This window comes from Sebastes fasciatus, chromosome 6 (genome assembly GCF_043250625.1).
Source record: "Sebastes fasciatus isolate fSebFas1 chromosome 6, fSebFas1.pri, whole genome shotgun sequence".
NCBI lineage: Eukaryota > Metazoa > Chordata > Actinopteri > Perciformes > Sebastidae > Sebastes > Sebastes fasciatus.
This window is the reverse complement of record NC_133800.1, coordinates 32,771,493-32,783,814: the sequence shown is the minus strand read 5'-3', so window position 1 is coordinate 32,783,814 and position 12,322 is coordinate 32,771,493. Positions and strand designations below refer to the sequence as shown.

The following is a 12,322-nucleotide window of genomic DNA, read 5'->3' as shown; positions in this document are numbered from 1 at the left end:
TTGCATAATTTTGGTGATTTTTTAACGGGAAAAATATTCAATAACTTCAGTATTATGCAGTGAAGTACCATCAAAATGTCTTCACACATAAATTATATTCTCATAGTTGTACTACAAAATTTTGTTTGGAAAAATATTATATTGCATAATTCTTTTGAATTTTTAATGGGAAAAATATTCAATAACTTCAGTATTATGAAGTGAAGTACCACCAAAATCCCTTCACACATCAATGGTCTCTTCCTGATTATACTTATTAAACTAATTAAGACATTTTGATGGCACTACACTTTATAAAAGTGAAGTTATTGAATATTTTTCCCATTAACAATTCACCAAAATTCATCATCCAAGGGGCTTCTGGGAGGACTTTTCAGGTCTATTGAGGAATACAGCATATAATATATACTGTGAAATTATTCAGTTTTTAAGAGAAACTGATTTAGTTAAACGAATATAGTTTTCCTCATTATTATTATTAATATTATTATTATTATTTATTTAATTTTTTTTTCAATTTAATTTAATTTAATTTTTATTTTATTTTTTTTATTTTTTTTATTTTTTTTAATTTTTTTTAATTTTATTTAATTTTTAATTTTTATTTAATTTAATTTTTTTTTATTTTATTATATTTTATTTTATTTTATTTATTTTTTTATTTTGTTTCTGCACAATCTCCCGTTCCACACTCTAGGGGTGCATGCCAAAGCTCTTAATTGCATCCCTGTTTCCCTCACTTGCGTCTCATCCTTGCGTCTTAGTCCCTCTCACCAGGGAAGCATGGAGAGACGCAAGGAAACCATGCGAGGAGAGAGGAAACGAGGAAATACGATTTAAGCGACATGGTTAGGTTAATTGTGGACTCTAAATTGCCCGTAGGTGTGAATGTGAGCGTGAATGGTTGTCTGTCTCTATGTGTCAGCCCTGCGATGGACTGGCGACCTGTCCAGGGTGTACCCTGCCTTCGCCCAATGTCGGCTGGGATCGGCTCCAGCCCCCCCGCGACCCCTAACGGGATAAGCGGTTGCAGATGGATGGATGGGACGGTCGTTTCCTCTGAAGCGTCACGTGAAGCGACGTCCGTTTCTGATGACAGCAGCAGCTGATCACATCTGGATCAGCTGTCAGTCAACTTTAACAGCTGTTTGTGTCTGAACTGTACTAATACTAATAAAGACAAGTGCAAGCTGCAGTCTGTATCTCTACTGTGGACTGCTTAGAGGCCCAGGAACCATCTCTACTGGATCAATAACTTTATATTATTGATTCATTATTAGCGTCTGTAGTTATTGATATTCTGATTGTGAGCTCATTATTTAATAACTCAGAATATGACTATAGTGTTTTTTGAACACTGTACATTATTTATTAGGCTAAAGGGAAAATGTAAATGATGTAACTCATATCAAACCGACGTTCAGGAATCATCAGCCTCATGTGACTGAATGAGGATAAATGATGTAAAAGGTGTTTGTTGCTGACAGACAGACTCTCCTTTTCGCTCTGACTTTAATAGTTTCATTAATAAAAGTTAACGGGGGAAATAACAGATTATGAAAAGACAAATCATTCTAAAAAATGAAAGTTATTTTAAGTCAGTTCATCAGGTTATATAAACCCCTCTGACTATCAGGCTGCTTCACTGACGGTGTGAGAAGCAGAGCTACTGCAGGTCCTTCTGCTGCTGCTCAGAGCTTCAGTTAACACAGATTATAACTAGATGGTGACTCAGAAGACAACTAAAATATAAAACGTTTAATATGTGATCTGTTTTCACTCCGGTATGAAACTCCAGTGATGTTGAGAGGTAAAGTTATCAGATCAGTCTGATCGGGAGCAGCGTCCAATCAGTAACTGATATCCAATAAGGGGGCGTGTCTATCAGCAGCAGCGTCCAATCAGTAACTGTTATCCAGTAAGGGGGCGTGTCGGTCGGTAAAAGACTTCCGTGCAGGATACACTGGTGTATCCTCGCTCATAGCTCCTCCGGCAAGCCTCCTCGATCCTCGATCCTCGATCCTCGATGCACAAATAAGGGCTTTGGAACGGTCTTCAAAATGGCGCACCAGAACAACTTCCGGTTCAAGCGAGGATCGAGGAGCGAGGAAATGAAAATTAAGGCTGTTTTCGAAACCGCATACTGCATACTACTGAGGAGCGCAGTATGCAGTATACAGTACATACTGTAAACTGCGTTCCACAGTAGTATGCCGTATGTGACAGTTAAAGTGATGTATTTAGCAGTATGCTAGACGAGGCTTAAGCCTTCAAACCAGCTCTTAAAGCACAGGACAAAAAAACTAACTTGTACCACTATTACAATATTATCAAAAAATACAACTTTGATTTTGTTGTTTATGTTGTGCTTGTTTACTTTATAAGATACTGCAGGTTTAAACTATTTATTCTGACAGCTCATAAAGAAGTCCGACAAACAGGATCATCAACGAGGGGAGACGGGAAATATAAAACATTCATCCACAACGTTTACTTTACTCAAACTGCTTTTTCAGTTACAGCAAAAGGACTGATCTCCCTCCAGATATTAGAGAAATGTTAAAAAAGTGTCATGTTGTCTCATCAGGAACCTCTCTGCCCCGTCAGAAGCTGCTCTTTCCCTCTCCTCTTCTCTCTCCTCTCCTCTTCTCTCTCCTCTTCCTCTCCTCTCATCTTCCCTCGCCACTCTGCTGCTCTGCAGCCGCTCTGTGAGCGTCACTGGCCGGCTCTCCAGCGAGCTACGCCCGCGGGTGATTGTGGAGCTTTTTAACTCGAAAAAAGGCAAATAAACACAGGTTCCTGTTAATTTATAATGGACATCTGTGTTGTGATATTTAAACAAACTATCCGTCAACAAGGAAATCAAAGCCTCTCGTCTACAGACCGGTCTCTAGAGAGCTCCAGCAGCTCATAGCGGTCTCTGAGCGTGACTACCCGGCTTGCTGGCAGCGACCCGGGCAGGCGCTCGCTGGCTGTCACGGTATTCTGTGGAGCTTCTAAACTCCGACAACGGTGGAACAAATGTTCGATTCGCCATCTAACTTCGTAAAACTGCCGATATTAATAATCTACACAGTTGATTTCTCGCCTCAAAAACTTTCAGAAGTGAATTTAGTGTTGAAATGGCTACAGAAAACGTAAAAAACGAGCAGCTTTTGGCTGCTGTTTTTATACCCGTAGCCTGTGCTGTTCCGGCGCTTATGCATTGTGGGATACAGTAGGCGAGATAGACTGGTCCGATGCATACTGGAGAATTTTTCCAAATCAGTACGTCATCCGGGTATTTCTGGCATACTGGAGATTTTGCTTTTGTTCGCATACTGCATACTACATACTACATTTTGGCCAAATCAGTACGTACTACTAGTATAGTATGCGGTTTCGAAAACAGCCTAAGATGGTTTGCCAACCTTCAATAAACACCAAAGAAGAAGAAGAAGAAGAAGAAGAAGAAGGGGCTTCTGGGAAATGTAGTGTGAAAGTGAGATAGTCTTTAAAATTACTTACAGAAACAGTTTACAAGAGTTTATCCCGTCAACAAACTGAAATTGTCAAACTCACAGGGCATAGATAAGATAGATGAACTATTATTAATAATTATTTTTAAATCATCATCTGTGTGTTATGTGTCCATGGAAACAATTCAAATATCACAAACACTTGATGACTTTCAAAGGATTTTATTAACCTACAAAATAACTTTGAATATATGTGATTTAACATAGCTGCATTTTTTTTATTATTAACTATTTGTCTTTGACGACTTTGGAGGGTGAACACACAATTTTGCTGTGGTTGTATGCAGCATAATAAGCAATTAGTTGGCTAATTAATAGCAGATTCTGACTTGGCTGGACTGTGAGCCACATCAACAGGAACAAGAGTTGAAGAGATTGCACAAGAGCTGTCCTGAACAAACCACAGTGGTGAGTTAATCCACAGCAAACAATGTTTTTGTGACTCTAACATGCTTTTCTAAGTGACCACTGGGTGACAGCAACTAGCTATAAACAGGAGAGCTGAATGACACAGTGAAAGAAGCAAGTACTCAGCTCTTTTGTGTCCTTGTTTTGATCATATTTGTGTTATTGCTGTACCATTTAATTTCTGTTAGCTAGAAGAGCTAACAGTAGTAGCAACAGTAGAAACAGGTGGAGTAACCAGGCCTTCTAGCTGTAGGCCTAGTTAGCTTTATTACTGTTGTTATCATTGGTTACATTAGTGGTGGTGGAGGCAGCTGTGGTAACGTTACCAACAGCACCAACGGCTGAATTAAGCTAACGTTAACCTAGCTAGCTAACTAGCTATAGCAATAGTAGCAGTAACGTTAGCTACAACAAGTACTAGCAACAGAATGCTAGCAGCACTGGTAGTAGCCATAGCAACAGAGTATAAAGCAGTTAACCCTCTGAGACTCACAACAGACCTGTTTTTGTCTTTTATTCTGGTAATATTACAACTTTTTTTCTCGTTAAGTTATGACTTTATTCTAGTAATATTACAACTTTTTTTCTCGTAAAGTTATGACTTTATTCTAGTAATATTACAACTTTTTTTCTCGTTAAGTTATGACTTTATTCTAGTAATATTACAACTTTTTTTCTCGTAAAGTTATGACTTTATTCTAGTAATATTACAACTTTTTTTCTCGTAAAGTTATGACTTTATTCTAGTAATATTACAACTTTTTTTCTCGTAAAGTTATGACTTTATTCTCGTAATATTACGACTTTTTTCTTATAAATTTATGACTTTATTCTCGTAATATTGCTCTTAGATGGTTAGAGCAGAACTATAATTCGCAACTATGTTTTATTAAAAATATTTTAAAAATAACAATTTTAATTAATCAATTAATTGATTATTTTTGTATGTTTTTTTAGCAAAAGTGCCAAACATTCACTGCTTTCAGTCTCTCAGTTGTCTTATGTGACAGTAAACTGAATATCTTTGGGTTTTCCACTGTTAATCGGGCAGAACCAGTATTTAGAAGGTGTCACTTTGGGCTTTTTGTTAAATTGTGATGGGCATTTGTCACTATTTTCAGAAATCACAAACAGGTTTACTGCCAAGCAAGTAGGTTTTCACATACCAGGAATTTGCCTTGGTGTTGTGGTGCATAGTAAACATAGTACTGCAAAAATCAAGAGGCATAATTCTAGAATAGAAAAGGAAAATTAAGAAAATACTATTAAAAAGATATGTATAATATAAAACAATGTGCACCAACACAGGGAGGTAGCCATCCGCAGCACCATCTTGAGTCAGATTGTTTTTCTTAATTAATGGATTAATCTGAAGAATAAAATGCATTTTTTTAATAGGTTGTTTGGCAATGCAAATTATGGTCTGATAGGAAAAACAGGAGTGGCGGGAGTAACACTAGTATTTGTGGTACAGTAGCTGTAGTAACAGAAAAAGTGCCAGTTGCTGGAAGAACAGCTGTAGGAGTGGTGATAAGGGTTGCACTACCAGTAATAGTGATGTTTGTAGCAGCAATAATATTTGCCAACTCTGTTTCAGAAACGGCACTGAGTGAAAAGTCACAGGAGCCAAAGTGACTCATCCTGATCGGCTCGGGGGGGTGCAGAGGCCAGATGCTGCTGATGCTGGTGTCCCTGCTCTGCTGCGTCCCTGCAGCCAAGGCCTGTCTGCAGTGTGACCGCAGTATCAGGCTCCGGGACGATGTCTATATCCTGCAGGCTTCCACTATTGTCATCCAGATGCAATTGGAAAATATACGTAGACATGCCTACAACACCTTCAGGGAGACCAGCAGGGAGCGAATGGGAATCATTGGTGAGATTAAGACCTGGTTTTGCACCGAACAACATGACATGAGCTGATAATTCACGTAAAGCAACTTATACCCCATATCTCTTCTCTTAGTTTCATTAAATTTTTCCCAAATATTGTCAGGCGGCTAGGGTTATTTTATAGGGCTGACCCGAATGCTTCGACCGTTGCCATGGTATTCAACCTCCAAATTGATGCACCCATCCGACTTTTTCAGTCCCAATACGATAGCGTTACCTGGGCTTTGGGTATCAGCCGATACCGAGTACCGATCTGATACCAGTGTTTAATTAATAATCTGTATGCCTCACTGTGTGGAAGCGAACTGGGATCATTCTTTTATGTGTAAGGCGACATCAGGCTTGACATAAACATTGCTTTCTTAACTTTTAAAACAAAATGTGACCAATAAATACATAGATATAAATTTCTCTAATTGTTCTTTATTATTAAAATAATAAATCGCTCACCAGCAACTTGGTAAAAAATCATCAAAATGAACAGGAATTAAAAGTAAACCTTTTTAATGCAGCAACAAATTGTTAAAAAGTTATATGAATTAAAATTACAGTATATAATGTATATAGCATATAAACATAAAATTGAACTGAATAGATTGGCCCCATTGTCACCGATATCCGATCCAGCTATTTGAATCAGTGTTAGCCCGATATTTGATCCAGTATCGGTATCTTTGCATCCCTGTTAGTAGTTGAATGCTTCGTATGTAATAATAATGAATAAATCCTAAAATAGCCCATGAGTTAAGGAATAATCACACAACATTCATTATCATTACTTATTCTCAGACTGATATCACTGTTTGTTATGTGTAGAGGTGCGCGTGTGTACAGTAGTGCGGCACCACAGTGGTCAGTCATACACTGATTACATTACGTACACACCGCCCCCAACGTTGTTTTGCTTTTTTTATAGAAATAAAACCCATTTAGTTCATTTTGGCGTATCAGCGTCATGTTATCAATACATAGTCGGTCGACAGACGCTACAATCTGAAAGTGAAAGTGTCTGCTCCATACGGAGTCTCAGCTCAGAGTAGCAGGAGTCAGATTTCACACACGGGACGAGAGAGAGTTGACAGACCGAGAGATGGCGGAGGATTTGGTGTCGAAGCGAAAAACAAACGCGCCTATTTGGCAATATTTCAGATTTTAACCCAATGCTATAAGGGAACAATAACGTTAATGAGATAATCACTGTGAGGAGGACGGAACGGTCACAGCCGCTGTGCGGGGCGGAGCAGCGCTGGGTGGAAACCTGCGGCGAAAGCTGGACCGGAGAGGCCAGACACTCCGCCATTCGAGGGTAAAAATCAAAGTAAGCGCGCTACACATATTGACCGTCATCTTTTCCTGTTAAATGTCCGGTGTAATCGCTAACACCAGTGTTTTTTCCTCACTGTCACATCCCTAGACAGAAGATTCCAAGCCCAAAAAATTATATTCAGGACAGCCTTAGTTTTTTATGATTTGGCAATTGAAGCTTTCACCGCTTTGGCCCTTATTTATTCAGAATAAAGGTAAGATGTGTCTAAACTGTAAAATAGTAAAATCAGTAACATATAACTGTCTGTTTCCCATTGCTTAGATGCCACCACTTTCTACAGAGTCAAAACGGAGTACCAGAGTGAATTTGACCGCTTCTTGTCTCAGCCATTGGTTGGTGAGAAACAAAATGTGTTCCGTTGTATCATCACTGAATATATTTAGAGTTGACACTTTAATCAGAACATCCAGATTTTAAGACGAAGCCTGCTCTTTTTTTTTTTTTTTTTAAAGGAAGTGTACCAACGGAAACCATTCAGATCATGACTTTGGGCAGGCAGATCTTAACAAAGCACTTGGACAGATTCATCAGTCAGGGTAATTGGCATGAATAACAGCGAGCGCTCTGCACAGTATGAGGCAGGGCACTTTGTGCAAGTCTTCGTCGTGTACAAGATGCATTAGTTACAGATCATTTGCTTGTCTCTCCCTCAGAATTGTGCCCCAACCGGTGTGGTAAGTTTGTTCTGTCTGACCCTTCCCTCTATGAGCACATTGTGCACGTATGCACTATATATTAAGTTCATGTTTACAAGGCGTGTGTGTGTGTGTGTGTATGTGTGGTATGGTTTTCAGGGCTTTTGAGACGAAGAGTACTGGATTGCATCTCTTGCCAGTACAAGACTCACGTCTGTCCCTCTCCCGTTACCCAACCGTACTGCGATTGTATGTATTTCTTTATTTGTTTGTGTGTTCATGTTGTTGGTGAGTGGGTGGGGGCTGGTCGTACCAATGTACTGGGAGTGCACCGTTCCATCTGAGTACATGGACACATGCTGTCACGAGTGTGTAAATGTGTCCCTAAGCGAGGCTCCGCTGTCTGTCCATGTGCACAGCTAATGAAAGAGATTATTCAAGTAATCCTGACGCAAATGAATGAAGCATCTCTCCTCTCATTTTTCCTATCCTATCTCAACCTTTCTCCAGCGTCCTCCATGCTTGCTTTTGAGGGAGATCAGGTTGTGTTGAACTGTTTCCAACCATGGCATCGTCTTCTGTTGGAAAAAACAGAGTACCACTACTCCTGGTCCCCCTACTTGCCAGGATATGTAAGACCCTTTAGCAGCTATGTAAAAAACACTTTGTATGCTTCCTGATTCCCTCTACATTCTGTTCCTTATTTAGCTGCACCGTATCATCAAGAATAGGCAAATTTACTGTCTCACACCCACTAATTTACAACTATCACTTCCTAATGTGTGTTTGTGTGCAGCTGAACGAGAACGACTTCACAGTCCTGGTAGTGACAGACGACTCATCTGTGATCTTAAATCAGGTGCAAGCGAGGGATACGGGAACATATTACTGCTCTCTGCAGAGCCGAAGCGGAACCGTCTTCTACAGAGCCAACTACCAACTCGCTGGTAGAGTACAGCTCTTATTAGACAGGACATCACAGAAAAACTGGCAGATAATTCAAGCGGCAAAAGTCGACATCACATCTGAGTTAATTTAGCACGTTTTAACAGTTGCCACATAAGAGAACAAACACTCCAATAAACATTTGTCAACTCCAAATAATTGGCAGTAAATAAAACACTCAAATCAGATGTCTCAGTCTGGGTGTTCCAGTACAAATGCTCTTTAAATTTTAGTCGTCTGGGCCATGAGGATGTTAAAGGATAACTTCGGTATTTTTCATCCTCTATTTTCCCATGTTTTTGTGTCCAAGTGATTAAGGAGGACAACAATTTTTTTAATTGGTCTGTTATTGAGGGAGAGCGCTGCAGCCGCCAGCCGCTAAACCAGCTTTATTGTAATCATTTGGGGCAACCTGGTACTGTCAGTTTACGTCCACTAAAAGTGCTTGTTTTTGCAACTGACAGGCTGAGATTGTTATTATAAGTGTCTGACAACATAATGGAAAGAACCCTACAGAGTAATGAAACCTTTTTTTTACCTTTTGCTTTCCGTTTGTCATCGTGTCATGTGACTGCTTGCTGGAAAACAACAGTGGAAACGTGTGTGAGAGAGGATTGCCACGGGACACCGGTGTCAGAGTTTATTATGTTGGAGTTAGGGCTGTCAATCAATTAAAGTATTTAATCGTGATTAATCGCAAGATTGTCCTTAGTTGTGAATACAATAAGATTGTCCATAGTTAATCAACATTTTTTATCTGTTCAAGATGTACCTTAAAGGGAGATTTGTCAACTATTTAATACTCTTATCAACATGGGAGTGGACAAATATGCTTGCTTTATACAAATGTATGTATATATTTATTATTGGAAATCAATTAAAAATGACAGATATTGTCCAGAAACCCTCACAGGTACTGTATTTAGCATAACAAATATGCTCAAATCATAACATGGCAAACTGCAGCCCAACAAAACAGCTGTCAGTGTGTCAGTGTGCTGACTTGACTATGACTTGCCCCAAACTGCATGTGATTATCATAAATTGGGCATGTCTGTAAAGGGGAGACTCGTGGGTACCCAGAGAACCCTTTTTCATCCTTTTGATAGTTTTTCCTCACCAAAATTTAGCGCAAGTTCGGAGCGTTATTTTACCTCCTTTGTGACGAGCTAGTATGACATGGTTGGTACCAATGGATTCCTTAGGTTTAGGTACAACCTTAGGTACAAACTCCGAAAGATCAAATGCGTTAAAGAAATGAATGGCATTAAAACCAATAACTTTGACAGCCCTAGTTGGAGTACAGAAAGCGTAGCTTAGTGTTATCTAAAGGATTTTCAATGTCATGGTTGAATATTTAGCTGATTTTGACAATGTGGAGCGAGCGAGACCCACAATAACTAACAGACAAGATCAAGCAAAAGGTAAGAAAAAGGTTTTATTTCTCCATAGGGTCCTTTCCGTAATGTTGTCAGACACTTATAATAACAATCTCAGCCTGTCAGTGGCAAAAACGAGCACTTTTAGTGGACGTAAACTGACAGTACCAGGTTGCCCCAAATGACTAATTACAGCTCGTTTGGTGGCTCCTGGTTACAGTGCTCTCCTTCAATAATTCCAAATTCAAAAAGTGTTGTCCCCTATAGACACTTAGAAACAAAAACATGGGAAAATAGGGTCCAGGTTGAAAAATACTGAAGTTATCCATTAAAGCTAAATTAGCTAAATTAGAAACACTGCAGTTGATTTCAAAGAAATTAATTCACTACATGTTCAAAAGGTGAAGTAAAGACTTGTAATTAGTTACTGCGTATGTGTCTGTTGTGGTTTGGGTCTGTGGGGTGGATTCAGGGTGTGTCAATTTCTTTAAGTGGGTGGGTGGTTTTTCTCTGTTCTTTTTTTTCGCTGTGTGGGCTTCCTTGTATTTCATGTAGTGTTTTCTTCCATATATGTTCCTTATTGCTGTATGGATTTGAATACAAAGCACACCGGGTTTGCCTGTATTGAAATAAGAGCTGTCTCGAATACCATTTTTTGAGCTTCGAAGCACATATTCGAAGGTATTCGAAGCTTATGCTATATACTGCAGATAAAATGACAAAATAACCCCAACCAGAGGATTCATAAAAAGTGTTTTCATTCTCACTATCAGTACCTAGCTGCTAAATTAACAAAATAAATCTTCCGTCTAGTCTCCGTCTATTTGGAGGTTGGTGACTGGCAAAATGATGTGAAAACCCCTCTTGAAAGGCGTAGTCTTTTCCTCTACACAAATCTTGTTCTACAACTCCATTAGCTCATCTCTCTCTGTTGTTCTTCCTCCTCCTTCACAGTCGTCCCGAAGCCTAACACAACTCACCAACCCGCCATCACTCTGCCCTCCCTGCCTCTCGTAGAAAGCCAATCTTTTCAACCTGTGAAGGACCTGCTGGTGCCAGTCATCGTCATGGTTACAGCTCTGAGCCTGGCAGCGTGCGTAGGCCTCGCCGTCGTCCTGAGGTGAGAGACTGCGTAGTGGTGGAGGACTGGAGGTTAGCAGGAAGGGGTGGATGTGAACGGGGTGACACGGAACAGTCCGAGAGCATGACAAAGTAAATGATGCAAGATGAAGGAAGTGGTCAGGTAGTCGTATAGTTTGAGGAGTGAATCATGATTTATGAGGCTAGGGTATATGCCATATAATAGGTTTATTGTTTACAGTTGAGCCGATTACGTCATTCAGCTGTTTTGTCTGAAAGTATCGTCACTTTTTCCAGGAAGTGATGTCAGTTAGTTTAGCACAAAAATCAACAGGTGTTATGTAGATGGACAGGGTTTACCTGTTATTCGTTTGTATTAGTTGGGACTTAAAATTACTGTTTGTGTTTATAGAATGATGATGAGCCAGAGGAGAGCCGCGGAGGAGAAGAGGAGAAGGAGGATGGAGGGAAAAAACACCCAAGAAGACACTGTATACAGTATATTCACACTTCACTTTGACTCACATCAGGTTGGACATTTCTCTCTGTGACTAAATAAATTTCCCAGCGCAAAGTGCAGAGTCAAGTCTAGAAATTACACAGAAGTGAGAAAACATGTTAGCTACATGAAGCATAAAGGGTGTGTAAATGTTTTTGATAAGTATAAAATAATAATAATAATGAATTTAATTTATGTAGCACACTTTAAAATACAGCGAAATCTCAAGCTGCTTCACATACAGGGTAAAACAATCATAATACGTTAAAACACAAAAGAAACATGCCATTCAAATAGGATAAATAAAATTATAGACAAAATATTTCAAGACCAAAGATAAAAAGTAACTAAAATTAGAGATATTTATTCAATATATTGTTTGTCTTAAACAATGAGCTAGGATTGTCAGTGTGAATCATGGTGAATCAAACGCTGACATCTCGCTCGTAAAACGGAGAGACTGTGGTATAATAAAACCAGAGCGTACAACACACACACGCTCTTAAACACACCCACTAAAAATCCCCCAGAAACCCCTCAACTTTCCGTAACATTAAACATCAGCTCGCAAGAACACGTCGATGTTCTTTTGAATTTTTAATGGGAAAAATATTCAATAACTTCAGTTTTATGAAGTGAAG

At 39.3% G+C, this 12,322-nt stretch overlaps 1 protein-coding gene across 6 annotated transcripts; it reads left to right on the top strand.

The window, feature by feature from the left end:
- The first annotated feature begins 3,228 nt into the window (after nt 1-3,228).
- On the top strand, nt 3,229-11,752 carry LOC141769858 (izumo sperm-egg fusion protein 1-like). Of its 6 annotated transcripts, none has more exons than XM_074639330.1 (10): nt 3,229-3,353; nt 5,524-5,799; nt 7,405-7,479; nt 7,596-7,679; nt 7,797-7,817; nt 7,938-8,027; nt 8,289-8,410; nt 8,575-8,725; nt 11,057-11,222; nt 11,595-11,752. In XM_074639330.1, exons 2-10 carry the CDS (start codon nt 5,598-5,600, stop codon nt 11,731-11,733), a joined length of 1,050 nt encoding a protein of 349 aa, XP_074495431.1. In that variant the 5' UTR covers nt 3,229-3,353; nt 5,524-5,597; the 3' UTR covers nt 11,734-11,752. The 6 variants fall into 6 exon arrangements, with proteins under 6 accessions (XP_074495431.1, XP_074495432.1, XP_074495430.1 ...); XM_074639331.1 differs by lacking the exon at nt 3,229-3,353 and adding an exon at nt 3,589-3,926 and having other exon boundaries at nt 7,596-7,673; XM_074639329.1 differs by lacking the exon at nt 3,229-3,353 and adding an exon at nt 3,593-4,040.
- The last annotated feature ends 570 nt before the right edge of the window (nt 11,753-12,322 follow it).